The sequence below is a fragment of the Ictidomys tridecemlineatus genome, chromosome 10 (assembly GCF_052094955.1).
Source record: "Ictidomys tridecemlineatus isolate mIctTri1 chromosome 10, mIctTri1.hap1, whole genome shotgun sequence".
Taxonomy (NCBI): domain Eukaryota; kingdom Metazoa; phylum Chordata; class Mammalia; order Rodentia; family Sciuridae; genus Ictidomys; species Ictidomys tridecemlineatus.
This window is the reverse complement of record NC_135486.1, coordinates 42,905,137-42,925,965: the sequence shown is the minus strand read 5'-3', so window position 1 is coordinate 42,925,965 and position 20,829 is coordinate 42,905,137. Positions and strand designations below refer to the sequence as shown.

Sequence of the window (20,829 nt, the reverse complement as noted above, 5' to 3'; positions counted from 1 at the left end):
CTCAATGTGTAATATACACTGTAAGATTCCTAAGTATGTATTAGCATGTAACATCTTTGGTTGCCCACACAGTTCTTTGTTTCCATATGTTAGTGTCACAGATGTCTAGTTGCAAACCAGCTGTTTGAAAATAGGAATGCTGTTTTACTTTGAAAGATGTTTCCAAAGAGATTTGTTGACTAGGTTAATTCAAAATACCCGTTTATCTCATTATATAGATGAGCAGTATTCATAAAGTGTAAAATGTCAGCTATATAATGAGCTAAGTAGGTGAGAGAGAGAGAGAGAGAGAGAGAGAGAGAGAGAGAGAGAGAGAGAGAGAGAGAACAAGCGAGAGCAAGCACTAGCAATAGAATGTCAGAGCCATTGCTCCAAAGGCTTCAAGAAAAGGTGAGATCGGGCTGGGGATGTGGCTCACAGGGTAGCACGCTCGCCTGGCATGCATGCGGCCGGGGTTCGATCCTCAGCACCACATACCAACAAAGATGTTGTGTCCCCCGAGAACTAAAAATAAATAAATAAATAAATATTAAAAAATTCTCTCTCTCTCTCTCTCTCTCTCTCTCTCTCTCTCTCTCTCTCTCTCTCTCTCTCTCTCTCCCCCCCACTCTCTCTCTTAAAAAGAAAGAAAAGAAAAGGTGAGATCTACTGTTCATGACATACACACCTGTGGCCCAGTCTCTGCCAAGATGACCATGGAGGGGCTGAGCAGTAGCCATAGGAATGGATCATGGTGGTTTGGTGGACACTGCTTACTCTTCAAATAAAAGCCCATCTTGGCCTTCTATATCTCAGCTTTTTTAACTGGTTTCAGAACAGAAAAGGATGTGATATGAATAATACAAACTGTGTACTTGTTTCATTTTTCTCATCCATACCATTATTTCGTTTTTCTTAGTCAATGCAATGACTTATCATCAATGCTCCCATGAAACAGCAAGATCTTTAAATGATACAGACGATTACATGATTTTAAGAGAGTAAATGGCTTCATCTTAAAAGCTATATCAAGTTCATTCTGCCTCTTACGTAAAATTACAAGAGGGATTTGATAAGGATGATTTGTACATTCTTTTGTGAGATATTTTCACAATAACAGTATATGTCCTAGAGTCTTACAAAACTTGCAATGCTAGAGATGCTGTTTACACCTACTAATATGTACATATTCTTGTCTTTAAAGGGTTCCTGGAACTTTATTCACACATATTTCATGGTGGAATGGACTTTGAGATTTCCCTTCAGTTCAGAACAGACCAGTTGAATGGATTGCTTCTCTTCACTTACAGTAAAAATGGATCTGATTTTCTTGCTGTATGTTATTTAATTAAATCTACTTTAAAACATCAGACCCAACTTTGAACAAGATAAACCATGTTTTAGACGAAATTAGACCAAATCAGGATTTCTTTTACTGTTCTATTTTAATTTTCATGTTTTTCCTCTAATATTTCTTAGTTTTAGAGTCCTGTGAAACATTTTATACTTTGGGATTATAATCACTTTAAAAACTGACAGTTAGTACTGTGAAAATTTTAATTTGAATTTTAATTTACTATATAAGGTATTATGAAAATTTAATTTTATTTCCCAATATATGAAAAGTATAATCTCTTTATTATCTTTTGATACAGTTTCAAAAGAATATACTTAATATATATTTCATATTATGTCTATGTATATATGACAAAGATATAACACAAGGAACATTTATGAGTGTACCATTCAACCCCTGAACTAAATTATTGTAGTTAGGCTCTCTCCTATCTTGTTTCTCTCTCTCCCATCAGAGGCATTGTGCAATCAGAATAGTTTGTTTATTATTACTTTGAATTTTATAGTTTAAATACCATATATAAAAGTTCAGAAAATATTGATTTTGAAATTTATAAAAGTGGTTTTATACTCTAAGCAATTCCTGTCTACACTCTATACTGTTTCTGGGTCATTCATGCATTTTCAGGGCCATGTAATATACCTCTGCTCTTTTCTATGATGCTTTGTTTGTTTCTAGGTGTCTACTATGGTAAATACAACTGCCATGAGCATTTTTATGCACTTATCTAAATGTATTAAGCAAGTGTAACTGCTTCTACTTGCTTTTACTAATTCAATCAGTTGCCAACCAAACATAACTATTATTAAAAAGTTGACTTTAGGGGCTGGGATTGTGGCTCAGTGGTAAAGTGCTTGCCTAGTACGTGCAAGGTTCTAGGTTCAATCCTCAGCACCACATAAAAAATAAATAAATAAAATAAAGGTACTATGTCCAACTACAATTTAAAAAAAAAGTTGACTTTATAAGAGAAGTTCTTTACAAATACTGACCTGGAAAAAAGAGAAAATTATGGACATCTTACCCTCAGATTTTTAATATCTGGGGAAATAGGCAATAAAATGTGTTTTGTGATTTTAGGATTCTAAGGTAGTTTCAATTCATAGGTTTTTGCTTTCTAGTTTATATGTCAATTTTGCTAATAAGGTAAATGGAAATTTAACCATTTGTGACATTTCTTAAAATTTGTGCTTATTTCAAGTATTGTTCTATTGTTTATTATTGGTGTCTTCCTCTGGAATGAGGTTTCTATGAACACACGGATCTCAGCTCTCTTCATTACAGTGGTGTCCTTACTGCCTAACCCTTGTCAATTACTACATACATAATAAATATTGATGGATGGGTACTATTCACATATATACTCTTTTATTTCCCTGGGTACCTCTCTCTCTCTCTCTCTCTCTCTCTCTCTCTCTCTCTCTCTCTCGGTGGTGCTGTTGATCAAACCCAGGACCTTGTACATATGAAGCAAGCACTTTACCAACTGAGCTATATCTCCAGACTCAGGAGTAACTTTCTTTAACCTCATATGTCCATTCCATTGTGCGTGTTAGCCTTCCTCCTTGTAGAACCCTCCACGAATCTCCATAAGGCTTTTTTATTTGGGGAGTGGGGTGGTACCAGGGATTGAACTCAGGGGCACTCGACCACTGGATCTCTGAGCCATATCCCTAGCCCTATTTTGTATTTTATTTAGAGATGGTCTCACTGAGTTGCTTAGTACCTTGCCATTGCCGAGGCTGGCTTTGAACTTGCCATCTTCCTGCCTCAGCCTCCTGAGCTGATAGGATTATAGGTGTGTGCTACCATATCTGGCTCCATACTTCTTTAAACCTTACTTTAATTCTTCCCAGATTTCTAGGGAATAAAATGCATATCTGGTCTCTGTTCCTGTGGTACCTCATCCATATGTTAGTTATTGAATTGGTACTATATGTTTATCTCTGCTATTAATGTGATTCCTGGGAACCATGTTTGTCCAGAGCAGCAGGTATGTGAACATAGTTAGGGATTCAGCATTTATTGAATGAAGGGCAATTAAATGAATGCTTACCTGAAGCACTTCATGAATATGATATTTATATAGAAAAACATAATAATTTTATCTGGTCTCTTTTATTTGCACAATATTTTTACTCTCCTATGGTAGCTAATTGAACTTTTAATGAAATAAAAAACATGATAGGTAAAATTATCATACGACATTTGAAAGAACACATACAAATATATTTCCTTTACTACGAAAATTTGAGTGAGATATGTTTGCATTAGGAAATGTCAAATTAATCTGGAAGAATACACATAAAAGCAATTATGTTAGAGATTTAGAATAAAGCTGAAATATTGAATCAAAATATATCTTACAAATTTGAAATTGAGTTCAATAACCAGTTAAAATAAGCTTCATCAAGCTTGACATTTCATTTTCTTATTGTCTTGTCATATTTTCCCCCAAATTAAATTGACATATGAAGTAGGATTTTCCCATTTTCTAAAAACTCAAATATAGAGTCATAGTTCAAGCTGTTCTTTTATCTTCAATTGTTCAGTCACTTATCCTAGGATTTAATCTTTTAACTATGCTTTTATTAAAAAAGCGTAATCAGATATAATATCACATCGCAAAATACAATCATTACTGGGTATGAATTTGTCGTTCACATTACAACATTGTTCATGCCAATAGTAAACTTTCAAAGTATTTCACTCCAGTTCTACTTAGGATACAATGAAACACTTTTATAGAGTTGCTTCAGGGAAAGTTCTTCCTTTTCTTCAAGAAATTAAACTTCTGTTCTCTTCCAAACTGCCCTTCTGCAGCCTTTGAATAGACCTATTTTCTTTTTTAATATGGAATACAGGTGGAGCTGAAGAGTGGAACATTGAGCTTCCGGTTAAATGCCAATCTAACCTTTGCACAAGTGGATCTATGGCTAGGACTGACCTACTGTGATGGAAAGTGGAATAAAGTCATTGTTAAAAAGAAAGGCTCTGTCATAGCGGCAAGCGTGAATGAGCTGATGGAGCATTCAGCTGGTTCCAGAGCTGAGCCTCTGCTGGTGGATTCACCTGTCTATGTGGGAGGAATCCCACGGGAGCTGTGGAACTCTTACAGGCAGTTGAGTTTGGAACAAGGTAAATTCCCTCTAGTGAAATCCACAGGCTGGTATGGCCCTGGTTCTGCCAAATTTGATGGTTCTGTGCTTCAAGATATGGCGATAAACTGAGGCTCAAATGTAGACCCACCAGCACCCTCTCCCTTTTATGGAGAATTTTAAGTCCTAAAAATAACCATGAAATACTTCTAGAAATAGTTTTCGTATGCTATCATACGATTTATAATCATTATATTTATTCTAACATGTCCTCAGCAAATATACTTGTTATATACATACATAAAAGTAATTATATACATATTACATGTCATATTGTTTATATTATTACGTGACTATAATTCACATATTACACATAATACTATAAATATATTTCCTCCCACATTTTTCATGAAAACACATGTGGTTCTAGTATTTTTTTTTTTGGATACTGATAAGTATACACATTTTCATATTAAAAAATGAAATTGGTAGACACAATTAGCAATAATGGCAAATTTATTTATTTTTCTCTCTGAATAAATGCAAATTGTTTACATCCTTTCATCACTATAGTTTTCATGCAGAAAAGAAACACATGAATGTGTGGGTTTATTTGAATTCCAAACACTTGAAAAAATTTACATATTGTTGATTATTAATAACTATCAGAGAAAGGAAAGGGCATTATTTATAACTAAAGCAAAACTTTAACTCATGTAAGTTTGAAGGTAATTGAGACATTATTAACTTAAAAAGCTAGCCACGTCTGAGTGCATTGTGTATGGCAGGCATGGTTCTGAGAGCTTTGATTGAGAAGTGAGTTGGTTCTTCTTAAGAAGCTCTTGAGTTAGGCACTGCTATTCATCGTATCATCTGTTTTACAGATGAGAAAACTAAAAAGTGGAAAGAAAAATAGCTTGCCTAAGGACAGGTGGCTACTTAGCTGACAGTGAGACAGTAAGTCTCCTAGTCAACTTGGTGTCACTGTCCATTCTCCTGATTACAGTTAAGCATTCCCATTTAGGGATCATTGGGTGCTGCACCTCTCTCAAATGGAGAGAGCACTGTAATACCTAGAGTGTGACCAAGCACGCTCTCATGTAGAAAATATTCTCCGTGTCTTTTAAAATCTATGTACCGTGAATGGTTAAAATTTCCATGAAGCAGTCTTTGCCTATTTGGTAAGTACATAAAGATTTAAATGCCTTTGAATAGAAAATATATGGCAAGCTCTAAGGAGACTTTTAGAAGGGTAGTAGTAAGGAGTTAATGAATAACTGGGGTGTAAGACAGTAATGACATTTTCGAGGCACTTAAGATATAACAGCAGCTAAAAATATTACATTCATATAAGAGCTTCTCCAGGTTTTCAGGTTTCTGAGGTTAGAAAGAACTTGAAAACTCTTTGTATGAGTGAGATATTTGATCCTGTTTATATCTAGGGGGAAAAACACACCTATCTAGGCTTGTGCTTTTGAATTACACCTAAACACATAATTATTGATTGTCCTGGAGACATGGATAAAGTGAAATTGTAAGATAATAATGACAGAAGTTTAAAACATCAACACAGACCCAAGGGGAATCATTTTACCCACACCAGGACTAAGTCGATGATACTGAAAGATATTTTATTTATGGGTAATACTAAATTTTTATCATTGCAGTATCATTCATATCAGTGGTTCTCAGACCACTGATAAAATATTAAAGAATGGTGGCAGGAACACAGGAAAAAAATTGAAATTAGCTCTTATTATTAGTAGTATTCAAGATACACTGGAATCACATGCCTTTTATTTTAAAAGGCAGATTTTGAGACCCCCATTCTTAACATTCTCACTCAGATGCTTTGAGAGACACTGATCTCTATAAGTAACTGAATGCTTTATATAGACTTCAAGGAAAATATTCACAATACAGGGGTGGAGCATGCAGGTAGTCAATTGCAATTAAAATGAATCATGTTCACTTAATGTATTTCTTTCAATCCACTATCAATAGCCTTCAAAACCTTTCTTGTTCCTTTTCTAAGCTTCTTAATTAGCACCTTTTTCTCAGTGGCTCTATTTTGCTATCATATTAGTGCTATTTTTACTTATCAATTAATGTTATGATCTTCCTTTGAGTCAAATGAAAAATTAATCTCCTCTCCATTTTGAAATTCTGGGCAACATAATTTGCTGAAACTGTAAGACCTCAGATCATGGGTGCTTGTCTCCTTAGAACTATCACATGGGACCATCATTGACATCTAGGTTGGGCATGACTGGGCCATAGCACACAGTGTCATGGGCTATGTTCTGCCCAGAGTTCCCAAAGGACAAGAAGGGAGTGGGGACTGGAACCCAGCCTGATTGTCAAGCCAAGTGCACTAGTGCAGGGCTGCCTTCCCTAATGAAGGGCTACTGTTTTTCTGATTTGCTAACCCAGAACTCTTTTGGTTCTCACAAAGGCAGGGGAGCAAGAAAAGAAGTCTCCTCCTCTCACAGCATGCCAGTGCCCATTCTCTTTCACCCCACTACTTCTACTACACTTCTTCTTTTTCTTTTTTGTACTGGGAATTGGATCCCAAGGTCATTTAAGCACTGAACTACATCCCTGAACATCCCTGGTCTTTTTAATTTTTTTTTTTTTTGAGGCAGGGTCTCACTAAATTACTCAGGCTGGCCTTGAATTTATAATCCACTTGCATCAGCCTCCTGAGTTGCTGGGACTACAGGCATCTGCAACTGCCCCTTTTTGTCTTCTTCATGTCTCACTCAAATTTTGAAGTTATATAGAATCAAAAGTCAAAGTTCATTTGACTCAACTCTGGTCACCACCAGGATACCATGGGAAAGATCCCACAGAACTCTGCAGCAGCATCTTCAAGGTCTGAGGCTAGAGGACCATGATTCAGAAGGATTCATACTTACAAACACCATTTTATAAGTATCTGAACTTTTCTTTTCAGCTGCAAGTTGAAGACTGCCATCTCTGTGGCCTTCTCCAAATTCCAAATTCCTTCTTGTGAATTAATTTGTATGACATTTTGCTTTTAATTCCCTAATTTTAAAAAAATTGTATGGAAATACAAATAGCATGAAACTTACCCTTGTAGCCAATTTTAAGTGTTCAATGGCAACAAAGACATGCATATTGTTATACAACTATTACCATCATTCATCTCCAGAACTGTTTTTATCTTGCCAACCTGAAACCCTGTATTGTAAAGTGACATTTCTTAGAATAGCACTTACTTGCTTGCCAAAGTTGCCTCTTCCTGGTCTCTCTTTGTTGGCAGGAAAATTTGGGTACAGAGACATTAGGTAACTCAGTTATGTGCCATCAGAAAATTACTGCTGATAAAAGTTTAGAAATCTTAGCTTCTGAATTTTCCAACAAATGCTTTTGTACTCAGCTTTACTGCTTTCAATTCAATTCACCCAACTTATTTAGTGTCTACTGTCAGTATGAGCTAGACTAGTAGTATTGATCAGTTGGGCCTAAAGGAATGTGAATAATAGAAAAAAGCATTTTAAAGGAAATAGGCTGTAACTTAATGTGTTAGAAGACATAATAAGACATTATATAAATGCTGAAGGGAACAATATGGTCATTTTAATCTTGAAAAGAGCTAACCATGTATTTGTGGCCTTTCAAACTCAACAGTGCTTTGTTCAAAGAGAGCAAGTGTGTATTCTCTAGCAATCTCAAACTCAGTTCTGTGGTCCCAATTTTGTGCAGATTTCTGGGAAGAGTTGTGCCAAACTTCACTGACCTGATCTGTTTAGATAAAATGGCATGTGATTCAAGGCAGGAGTTGTTCAATTACTGACTCCATGCATTGCATATATTCAAGGTTCATATTTGAGTTTTGTATATTCAAGGTGATGCCCAGCAATAGCTCTCCTCCACACCAGTTTAACTGGGGCTGCATTTCATACCTCTGAAATGATTATTATGCAACTCATGGCCTTGTCTAAGGATTGTAATATATTTTGAATCTATATTCCGCCTATCCTGCACAACATCTTCAAAGTGTGTTTTCTTTCCACTGAGCTGGTTGCATAATTGTGCTAATTCAAATATTATGTTTTGGCACTTAACAATGCTGATTTATATAGTAACCTAACTTTCCAGAATTGAAGGACATGTGGCTACAGCCTTACCAGAATATGTAATAGCCTAAATTTTCTTTTATAACAAGAAATAGGATTCAGAAAATGTAAGCCTAAAGAGGTTTTTTTTTAAAAAAAATGCTTTCTGATATCAAAAGTTGAATTGCAGTTATCCATGTATAGATTTTCAAAATAGCAGAAAGACGAATATTTTCTTCTGACAACTTAACCAGATGAAAAGCAGAGCCATAAAGGATTTCCAAAAGAAGACACGAAAGTTTAACAATTGTCTCTAATCCCTCCCTCCCCGCAAAACGAAGCACTGCAGAGGACAAAAATGATTGGTAATTAATGACTCAAGCCCTTTATGTGATACTAATCCCTTACTATTTGCTAGGTTTCGGTGGTTGCATGAAGGATGTTAAATTTACACGGGGTGCTGTCGTTAACTTGGCATCTGTGTCCAGCAGCGCTGTCAGAGTCAATCTGGATGGATGCCTATCAACTGACAGCGCTGTTAACTGCAGGGGAAATGACTCCATCCTGGTTTACCAGGGAAAAGAGCAGGGTGTTTATGAGAGTGGTCTCCAGCCCTTTACAGGTAATGTGGAACTCCTCTAAATTAAACGTCCCATGTCTCCAATTTTTCTCCTCCCCTGCCAACGACCCTTCAGTAGTTAATCTGAGAACTAATTTAATCTTTTTACTTCTTTTTTTTTTTTCACTTAAGAACACCTGTATCGAGTGATAGCTTCGCATGAAGGAGGGTCAGTAGACAGTGACTGGAGTCGGGCACGCACAACAGGAACAGGTGAATACTGGTTACCTTAAATGTGTGTGTGTACACGTAGGCACACATCTGTGCATGTACAACAAAGGAAAGGCTATTACCCTGAAGTAGAATCTTGCCACAGTGAATAGCTTGGTTTGGAAAGGTTAATGGCTAAACTATTTTTATAGATCAGTGCTTCTGATTTTTATAGAATATAGTATTTGCTAATGCTGGGTTCTATCATATTTGGATGCAAACTTCACCAATGGTATTATGTCCAAGGATAAGGAAAGCTTGCAGACTGCATAGGTCTTAAGCATCTGAGGGCAGAGGCCAGGATTACCATCAGATGGGGTGATATCTTGACTCTCTTGCAGACAGCACATTTGAACTAGGACCTGGTTGGAAGCAGATGCATCGGTTACCACATAATTGCAGATGTTTCCTCTGGTGTTGGCTATTAGGATCTTAGAATGACTCTCATGGGAGAGAAATTGCTGATCAGTTGAATTGTTTTGAATTGGAAGAGAAACTTCTAGGAGATAGAATATTGTAGATCTAATCTGATACAATTGACTGGAAAATGTTTTGTACAATTTTTACATAATAGCATCGCAGGAAGGTGTTCAACACAAGACTTTTGTAAATCAATAGCATTCTACCATTTTGAATGAAATATCTGTCAGAAAGGCGGGCATATCTTCAAAAATCTGCCATCAAGTAACATTTTTTTCTAAAGATACATTTTTTCACGTCTTTTGAGGAATCTTCTTAATTTAAAAGATAATTTAAAAAATACTGTGGTGAGCTACTAACGATAACTTTCAAGGCTGTCTTCTGGTTTCCCAGAAGAGGACCACTTGAAACGCATTTCAAGGATGATTTAAATTATCATCTATTTATACGCCAGACAGTGAACCTAATGATCTCTTAAAATCTATTTCAACTTCAGAGCTGAGAGAAATATCTAGTACAAAATATTCATTTGTTACTGACATGTTTTCTGCCCCAGTTTCAGAGTCCTCTACTTTCTTAGCAAATATATTATAAAGCCTGCTTTTGACTATGTCAATAATTTAAACAGGTATCTAGGAAGTGCATTATTTACATAGCTTTTGTCCCCACTTGAGTACCGCTGAGAAAGTATGCAAGTTGAGCTCTGAATTGATAGTGATGATCTGACCACAGAGTCTTGTGCCATAAATTCATATTTACAATCTGACCACAACACTGAGCAGCTACATGCTCCCAAGGGTTGGAGAATAATTGCACTATTTAATTATTTTTGAGTCAGTTTTGCTCTGTCCCTTATGAGAAGACCATCTGTTAGGCAGTGGTGTACTTTGCCCTGTACCACATTTCAGAACTAATAAAATCAACATCTCTCCCATTGTCCCTTTACCTGCCACTCCATCGTGTGGACTGTGTTTCCTATAGGTGCCTGTGGTGTATTAACGACACAGAGAGTGGCTCTTTCCCTCTCTGTTTCCTCTCATGCTTTTTGTTCACTCTGTTTTCCTGAAAGCCATCCTGTTTTATTGGTCTGAACAGTAAAGTCGGAGAAGGAGGATATTTGATGTGGGAAAACTAGAGTGATCCTCCATCGACAGGGCTCAGGAGCCCATGAGCAGCCAGAACAGGTCTCATCCATCATCCTGCCACAGAGTTCTTTGGGCTCTTTGTGTCTCCAGTGCAGTCAGCTGTGATGAAGTTGTTACTGATCAGATCTGTAGAAATATCTAATAAATAGTTAAAGCTTATGGATTTTTGAAATTAGGAGGCTTAGCTTATAAGTGAGATTTTACACTTCCTTCAGACTCTCTCATTTTGTGTTATTGTTTTGGAAAGAATGACTCTGAAAATGATTTGGGGGGATCTCAAGGGCACTAGCTTGCCTAGCCCCCAAAATTCAATAAAAAAAATATATATATATATATCCTCCACATCTTAGCTGGTAGAACTTTGCTTCTTTTAAATTAATTTGAGTAACAATCGAATTTGGGCCAGAAATTTCAAGTACAACACAATCACATGTGTGACATTTTGGGACCAATACACAGAAGATATAAAAGTGTCAAACCATTATGTATAATAACAGTCTAATTATCTTGCTTCAGAGGGGTACATCATAATATTGCTTGAACTTGTTATCTGCCTACCAGCCACCTCCTTCTTTATGAGTGATGTTTAAACATGTCGGATACGTTAAATGTTTTTGGAAAACCTGGACTAGACTTAAAAGAATGTTATGTCGATGGAGTTTTGATGGTTTTGAAATATCGCTTAAACTGAATGGCTCAAGATGTGCAGTCATATTAAATCAATGCTGAAAAGTTACAACTCTAATAAATTGTATTTATGCTAATGGTTGGAGTCTGATTTACTGCAGCCATTAAAAGTGAAGAATAGGAGCAATAGTCTTCACAGAACTGCCATTTTCTCTATTTTCTCTTTTATTCTTTCATAGCTCCACAAAGTGTGCCAACTCCCTCAAGAGTCCAAAGCATAAACGGATATAGCATTGAGGTGACCTGGGATGAACCTGTTGTGGTTAGAGGTGTAATTGAGAAGTACATTCTGAAAGCCTACAGTGAGGATGACCCCTACGTACCCCCAATGCCCTCTGCCAGTGCTGAGTTTGTCAACTTCAGTAACCTCATGCATAAAGGTGATTATTCCCGGATGGAATAGATCTCATTAACTTCTTTTTGTTTGGATTTTAAGAAAACAAATCTTCTACAAATCTTATACTTTAAATATACTGATGTTTTGCTTGCTTAAAAACAAGATCCACCATCTAATATGGTAGAAGTCTGGATCTGTCTACCTAGGATGAAAAGCATAATCCTATAATGTGCATGGGCTCTCATGGACAAATTCATTACAATGTTGGTACATTTTCCTTCCCCAGAACATCAGCCTATAGGTGGCTATACCTCTTGAACCCTCACAGATATATTTTGTGGGTCTTGTACATGCATGTAGCTTACCTATTTTACCATGCAAAACTTTACTCTTTGGGACTAGCCCAAGTTCACACCACCATTATTTATTGTAAAATTGCTAATTAAACCTAATTATCTTGAGGTGGAGCAGTGTTAGAGCCCCAGCAGTTTGACTGGCAAATCAGTGAATCGATTTCTCACGGTGCCTTGTGCCATGAAGAAGGATTAGGATGAGATGCACCCATGTAAACCATTTACATAGCCCACAATGAAATCTTTGCACATCTAGCAAACAAGCATTTTTCAGCTTTTCTGAAATGCTAAACCTACACTTATATGGGAAACCAAAGTAAGACTTAAACCAAAAAAAGTAAAATGCATCAAATTGGGGAGAAAAAAAATTTCTATGAAAATAATGTAACTTGAGCCATTATATGGATGTTAGAATAACTTAAATATCTTTCTTCTTTTCGACATTTGTATTGCTTGATCCCTTGAGTCTTTACTTCCTGCTTTAGAATTTTTAGAATCTATAAATTAAATCCCTGAATGTGACCAATTAAAAAAAATCATATTCTCTACTTCTTTTATCACTTTTACCCTCTTGATAAAAACCCAAGCTGATGAAGTCCATAGCTTACTTTTTTCCACATTGCGTGTGACAGCAAAGCAAGCTGACAAATATCAAGGAGTTGTCATTGAAAATACTCCATCTCAATTTCAAATGGGCCTTTGATATTGACCCCAATCCTACCATACCTTTATCATAAGCTCCTTGTCCCATTCTCCTCTGTAAATATATTTCTTCAAGCTACCCAAATGTTAACCTTCCTTCCTCATCCTACTCACATGATGGTTTTATATTTTAGATCAAATTAGATACCATGGAGTAAATCAGATTCTGATATATAGGACTTTTGTTACATTCTTTTTACCAAAGGTATGTATTAGGTATATTTCTGCCCAACGAGAATTTTATCAAGTGTTTAATGAATCAATAAATGCTAAAAGATATAAAACCATTTTTGGCATATGGTAAGTATTTGCTATCATTTTATTTTCATTACTTATTTTTATTTTTTTCCTATCTTTTTTTCACGGAGTTTCCTTTTTCCTATCAAAAATACAACCTTCATAAATCCCCTAGACCAACTCTGTCATTTCAGAGATGTTACTGATAGCTAATCTTCCTTTCACTTATATTTTTAATCTCTCTCTGCTGCACTAGAGCATGGCCTTAGGAGTATCAGTATCAGCTTATTATTATTACTAAAATTATTATTAAATGCATCAATTTACTATTAAAGCAAATTCTCTGGCCTCCATTTCTCCTGCTGAATCAGAAACCCTAGGCTGTAGATTACCATTTCTTATTTTAACAAGCTCTCAGCTGATTCTGAGGCATTCTAAAGTTTGAGAACTTCTGGCTCTGGTAATTCTTCACAGGATCATTCAAATTCTGACTATTTGCTAAAAGCAAACTCACCAAGCCATCACAACAAAACCTCTGTTCAAATAAATTCCCCTCCAGTTTTGCTCTCTCTCTGCTCTTCCCAGACTTCCTGCTAGTGGGAAGTATGTAGGAACATTGATCATGTTCTTTCACTTTATCTGGCTTCTGCTCACTCCTTTAGCCATTTTTACATAAGCAAAGAACAGTTTACAACCCTCATCCTCACCACTCTACAGCATTCTACACACTAAATTTCTCACTACTTCTTGAAATATTTCTTCTGTGACTCTTTTTTTCTGAATCCTGGTTCTTGGTGCCCCCTCCCACCCTTTTTCTCAATGTTTTTTGCTAATTCCTTGATTACATTTTGGAGAGTCTCAAGATTTAGAACTGGACCCTCTTCTCATCCCCAGACCCCTCTTTCTCCAGATTTGTTCCAGAAACCTTATGGATTCGTAGAACATAGAGATGCTTCACATTCCAAATTGCATCTCACCTAGACATCAAGAAAACAAATCTTCTACAAATCTTATACTTTAAATATTGACACATTGACATTACCAGTTGGATGTCTGTCTGTCTGAATTTAACATACTCAAACAGGTTCATTGTTAGTTTTTCCATTGTAGGAGCACTTTTTTTTTTCATTGATTGAAAGTATTTCTTACACTATGAGGAAAAATATGCAAGTTAGTCTCATATGATGCAAACTCCCCTGAATGTGTCAGTTTTCTTTTAGTTTAATTTGCCTGTTGCACATATTTAAAAAATATTTATGTGGTTAATATAATATTTAAATTTTGTGTTACTTTCCTATGGGTGATTTGGAAATTTTCCATATGCTCCATTCATGGTAGACTAATATTTGTTTATGTTAAATATAGCAGCTTAATAAAAAGCAATACATTCTCTGAAACAGAAATTCTAAATTTATAGTAAGATCTATTTAGAAACTGGGTGTAGAGAAGCATTTTAAATTAAACCAGTCTCTTCCAAGATTCTGAAAGATATCTATCTCCCTGGAGGAGAGACCCCACCAGATTGGAAACCAGGACAGTGGATATTACGATAGTGCATGTGAAGCATGTAAACAGTCATAGGGGGAAAAAATTAGAGAAACATTGACTAATTGTTATTTGATTTTTATATACCCAATCTGTCAAAAATTAGGGAAAATGTCTCCACTATGAATGCAATTTTGTCAATGTTTTCGTTGAGATATTCAGTTTTTGCTTGTATTTTTAAAAATTACTTTTTGTATTCATTATTTCTATTTTAATCTTAAGAGACATGATGTTTTAGGAGTATATCTGTAGCTTGAGTTTTATAATTCATTTTTAAGTTTTAGTAGGGGAGTGTCTCTCCATGTGTATTTTTGCAATTGATGTAATTGCTTATATTTCAACTATCATCTTTTAGGCTTTCCAGTTTTTGCTAATTATTTGTTATTTATTTTGTTTTACCATTTTAAAAAAATTCCAGTATGGACTGGGACTTCTTTAACTTTATTCCTCACAAGGAATTATAAAGGTACAAGTGTTGCTCACATTTTGAAAATGGGAAGGCAAGAACATGTGCAGAAGGTAATTTTAAAAATTAATAAAAACTCTGATATGGTCAGGTGGACTTTCATTGTGAAGAATTAGGAAAAAGGGACTGTATATGAGCTGAGATCATCAGAGCCAACTTGAGTAAATTATCAAAGTTAGAGAATTTCACAATGAAGAAAATAAATACTAGAAAGTGGTATGAAAGGGATGACAACATAGAGAAACAGAAGACTGGGTTTGGTGGAGATGTTAAGGGTATGTAGATTGGTGGCAGTTGCTTTGTCCATTGGTTAAGAAAAGTATCAAAAGAGAGAAAAATAAGTAAAATGAATTTCAGAAATATTTGTTGTTGGTTTTGAAAGTAACCTCCTTTGGAATACTTGAGGTGATTTTTGTCCATATTTTAATATTGAATTAATTTTGCTTGTTAGTATCTTATTTATTTAACTAAATAATGCAATACATGGGCAGTTTGATATATAGGCAGTTTAAATTCATTGGCTGATATAGAGTTCCTAATCTATTAACTTGAAAACTGTTACCAGAAAATATGTTGATTTTTTTTCATTGATTTATTTTTTTCTGTTATATGATGAACTCTTTTACTCCTCAAATTTGTGTCTGCCTTCTACTTGAAATATTTAGTCTCACCTACATGATCATTCTTTCTGGTAAGAGATAACAGCTTTTAGTGTTATATATTCCATCTGAGATTGTTTGTTCACTTTCATAGTTCAGAACAAGCTTACAGAGTCAAATCAATCTAGGCTCAATGTCCATATATGCCACTTATTTGCTGCATGTTATCAGGCAAATTTAAAAACATCCCTATATTTGAATTTCCTCCTGTTCAATTGGGAATAAAAACCTTCTTTATATTAGGCAATTATTATGACTTTAAAAATAAATTGCTTACATAAAATATTTTTCTCAGAAATGGGCACATAGTAAATGTTTAGTGGATTAGTAGCTATCTTTATAATCTCTTAGTTACAGATTTTGAAGCCTAGGTTATTGCCTGGTAATTGCTTCTTTTTATTTTCTGATTTTTTGGACTATTGATTCTGTTGTTCTTCAGTTGATTATTAATCCGTCTCTTTCCATCTGTTATATGGTTTATATTTGTTTCTCTTCTTTTCCAGCTCACTTTGATACCTGCTGCTTCTAAGTATTCTCAATTTTCATTTCCATCTCTGTTGATTGCTACTTACCTTCTATCTCTTGTTTCACAGATTCCAAGTTCTTTAGATCTTATTAATAAGCAACTGATGATTTTTCAGTTTTATAGGTTTCCAGAGTAGGATATTTTTCTGGAATTTAAGGGCTATATTCTCATCTTTTTGAGTTACAGTTTTCCTATCAGCTACAATGCACCCTCCAGCCTCTCCTCCAACACTTCAGCTGCTGCGTCCTTAAACTTGTCTTCAGCCTAGTTGTTTGCACAAGAAAATTAATTTTTTTTCAAATTCTTTTACTGGACAGCCAGTTTCTGCTAATAAAAACCTTCATGGGGCTTATGACTGGATCAATTGGGGTAAATTTGCATTAGAATCACTCACCTCCCTTCTTCCCAGTTTAGATGAAATAGGACTGCCAAGAGCTCTAAAGCCTTTTGCACCCAGCTAGGGTGGAGGTTTGCCTGAGTTCTGCCTTTCCATGATATCTTTCTAGACATTTCCAAACATTTGATCTTTTGATTGAGATTCTTATAAGGAGGTAGTACACAACCATAAGTGCCCACTGAGCCATTGGGGAACTTTAAAAATACAAATGCCCATGTATCCCCCATCCCCACTTTTACCTTTGCACAAATCATATGATGTAATTGGTCTAGAATGTAGTCTGGTGCAAGTAATTTTAAATGATCTCAGGTAATTCTGTTGCTCAGCCAGCACTGAGAAATGCTATTAAAAGGAGGAACCGGCAAACATTATTAAAAGGAGGAATTTGATACCAATTGATCAAGTTTCAATTTTATCCAGAAATTCTGATAGCTTCCGCCTCCAAGCTAAAACTAAAAAAAAAAAAAAAAAAAAAAAATTGTATATTTCTTCATATAATGTGTAAAATACAAATACTAAAAGTAAAAGATAATATAAGCAAGAAACATAGGAAAACCAAAATTAAGTGCACTGATTATTGGGAAAAAGTGGGAAATTATGGTCAGAGAAAAGCAGAATGCAAAAGAAAAGGATGTGATTAAAAATGAATATCAATTAAGTGAACTGAAAGAATGGAATAGTGAGACAGAATATTTGCCATTTATGAATTTGGTTACCAGGGGATTAAATGAGATAACTCCCAATAGCAATGGAGAGTCCAAGGGTTAACAGCCCCACTCAGGAACAAATGGGCCCCTTTGGGCCACAGGGTCTAGATTCTGTGCCCTCCCAAGGCCAGAGTTCAGAACCAGGAGCTCTTGAAAGTTCATTTCCTCAGCTGGAGCCTCAGGGTAGAAAGCCCTGCAGTTATCCCTCCTATTTCTATAGACTTGTTGCAAAGGGCTCCAATTAACTCTGTAGCTTTTGCTGATTTTCCTCTGCAGCCCTGTTAACATGCAAAACCTCTGCCCAGGAGACCATCCAGGCATTTCCCCTCAAACAGGGTGCTCAGAAAGTGTCTTCACAATTTGTTTTGAAACTATTTCCAGAATGAGTGGATTCAAGTGTTTGCACATATATAATTATTTTTATCCTTAAGATGTTTAAACATGTAAACTTAATTATTAAAATAATTAGCATAACCCAGAGCATCTGGCATTAGGGTATAGTTGGTATGCAGAAAGTATATTTTATTATTTTATTACTGAACTAAAAATCTAAGAGTCATGTTCCTTCTTCAAGAAGAATAATAAATAAAAAATTCTTTATTATAGCTTAACAGATGAACCAATAATAATTTTCAGATGACTCAAATCTAAATTGATGTAGAAAATAAAAAAATTGAATTGATAAGGCAATTGATATTATAGCTTTTAGTACTAAAACTTATTCAGTTCTCATATACAGTAGACTTTAATTTTCACCTGAAAAAAAAAAAGTGGGTTACACACTGAAGATATTTATTTGCTCTCTCTCTTCCATAGTCTTAGTAATAATTAGGTGAATCAATTCTATTGGCTATGAGGTGATTCCCCAGTTGCTTAAGTGTGCTAGGAGGTAGAAATCTGCATTTTACCCCGTTCTCCAGCTGATTTTTTTTTTTGCAGAGGGTCATGGACCACACATTGAAAAACACTCATGTCAAGGAACAGTCAGGTGAGAAGGGATCATTTTCAGCTGTAAGGCTTAATTTATCCCTGCTTTGTCCTCTCATTCCCTCTGCGTTACTTTTGCCACCAGAAAAATGCTAGGACAAGTTGAAGCAATAGAAAACAATGCCAATAGAGCCTCTGACCTTCAAGAGCAATGCTTCAGAACGATCCCAGGGGAAAGAAAATGAGAATTAGTCAGAGATCTTGGTAAAATGCAGATTCTGATTTGTTAGGTCTGGGTGAGAGGCAGCACCCTCCCACACTGTGATGCCCAGTAGAAAGGCAAGAAGCTCATTATTTATATTGGAAATGGTGGAGGGGGAAGAGTTCTAAATTACAGAATGTCCATGAATTTCAGAGCAAATAAAGACCAGTGCAATTCAAAGTATGATGTACAGCTGTAATGACCTGCATTAAAGTTATAAACTTTTGATTACACACTTTGGAAGTAAGGAAGGCATGAGGACAAAAGTGAAAACATAAATAAACAACAACAAAACACTTAAAATAATACCATAGGCAAAGAATGCTGTCCACTCCTGGAACTGTTAATACCTGCTAGTAAGAAAGAATATGGGAATGATTCTAGGGTCTCCCGAACACTGACAAAGAAGTAGAACTCACTGTTGGATTAGGGTCCCTTCAAAGAGGATGAATGCTCAGGATCCCTGAAGAGTCATTGATTAATGAGGAGATGGAGACATACACAAAACCAAATGTACTATACTTTATGGGCCATATAAGGAGTTGCCAGGAGAGTTTAAATCACAAGTCATTTTTGCATTATGCTGGACTTGATCTTAAACCCAGATATCAGCCCATTAATAAAATGCTACCCTGTGTGTGCATGTGAATGTGTATATATACATACATATACACATAATATGCTTATATATATATATTATAGATTATTATTATACCTACATGGGAAGTCTGTGAAGAGATATTTGTAATTTAATGCCATGCTATTTCTTTTTCTATTTAGCTGAGAAATCTTATTCCTCAGTTGTGGAATAAATAATGTTTTCTGACTCCTTTTTGTACCCCATTGTATTTCTTCATCAGACAAAAGTCTTCTAAAGAATAAGTATCATGTTTTATATTTATTTCAAGTCTGGTTCAGGACCTTCCTGAAGAAAGATGATCAATATATTTTTCTTACAAGAATTAATGGAGAAATGGGGCTGGGGCTGTAGGTCATTGTCAGAGAGCTTGCCTAGCATGTGTGAGGCACTGGGTTTAATCCTTAGCACCACATAAAAATAAACAAATAAAATAAAGACATTATGTCCATGTACAACTACAAAAAAATAATTTTTAAATCAATGGAGAAATGGAGAAATGAATTCAGCTTTCTGCTACTAACCCTTTAGTTCACGCAGTGTTAATATTAAATTATCATGATAAGTTGAATGGTGTATTGAACTGCTGGTCCTTACTAAAGTCTCATAAGACCTTTTGCTCTTCTAAAAGAATTTTTTTGAAATAATGTAAAGAACTATCACAACTTAAACATATATGCATATACATATGAAACTTAATACATATCTTCCCCATGAAAAAAATGTTGGTAGAGGGTAAATAGAATCTGCAGTTTGGTTCCGAAATTTATACCTCAGAATGGGACTTAAGCAGAATATATTTGCAATTAAAAATAATAGAAATCCAAGCTGAAACAGTGGTGCACACCTGTAATCTCAGCGTGAGGTTGAGATAGGAGGATCACCAGTTCAAAGCCGGCCTCAGCAAAAGCAGGCACTAAGCAACTCAGTTAGAGCCTGTCTCTAAATAAAACACAAAATAGGGCATGTGGATCAGTGGTCCAGTGCCCCTGAATTCAATCCCCAGTACCAAATAATAATGATAATAATAATAATAATAATAATAATAATAATAATAATAATAATAGAAACCAATATTGCTGCAATGGTGATGATTATACAACACATAAATTATTCATTTGATTTAATAAATTTATTCTGTGTTCTAAGCTAGTGCCATCTGGTTTTAATTTTATTTTTGAGATAGGACCTCACTATGTTTCCCAGGTTGATCTCCAACTTGTAAGCTCAAGTGACCCTCCTGCCTCAGCCCCTCAAGTAGCTGGGTCTACTGGCACATGAAACCATGCCCAGCTGTCATCTGCTTTATACTACCAAAATATAGTATATAAATATACTACCAAGCATTCTCTCTGCAGTAAATTGAGACTTTTATCAAGGACACACTAATACAAATGGGCTTATCATTTTTAATTAGCTTCACTTAAGAAGCAGAGAACCCAAAATAACAGTGATTTAACCAATAAAGATTTTTTTG

General features: G+C 35.4%; 1 protein-coding gene across 12 annotated transcripts in view; it reads left to right on the top strand.

The window, feature by feature from the left end:
* Positions 1–20,829, top strand: part of Ush2a (usherin) — a 738,328-nt gene that overhangs the window by 320,122 nt on the left and 397,377 nt on the right. For all 12 annotated transcript variants that reach the window (XM_078022812.1, XM_078022814.1, XM_078022813.1 and 9 more), the window contains exons 26-30: positions 1,184–1,314; positions 4,201–4,474; positions 8,935–9,138; positions 9,268–9,348; positions 11,777–11,977. In XM_078022812.1, coding sequence (XP_077878938.1) covers positions 1,184–1,314; positions 4,201–4,474; positions 8,935–9,138; positions 9,268–9,348; positions 11,777–11,977 — 891 coding nt within the window. The remainder of the gene's footprint in view (positions 1–1,183; positions 1,315–4,200; positions 4,475–8,934; positions 9,139–9,267; positions 9,349–11,776; positions 11,978–20,829) is intronic.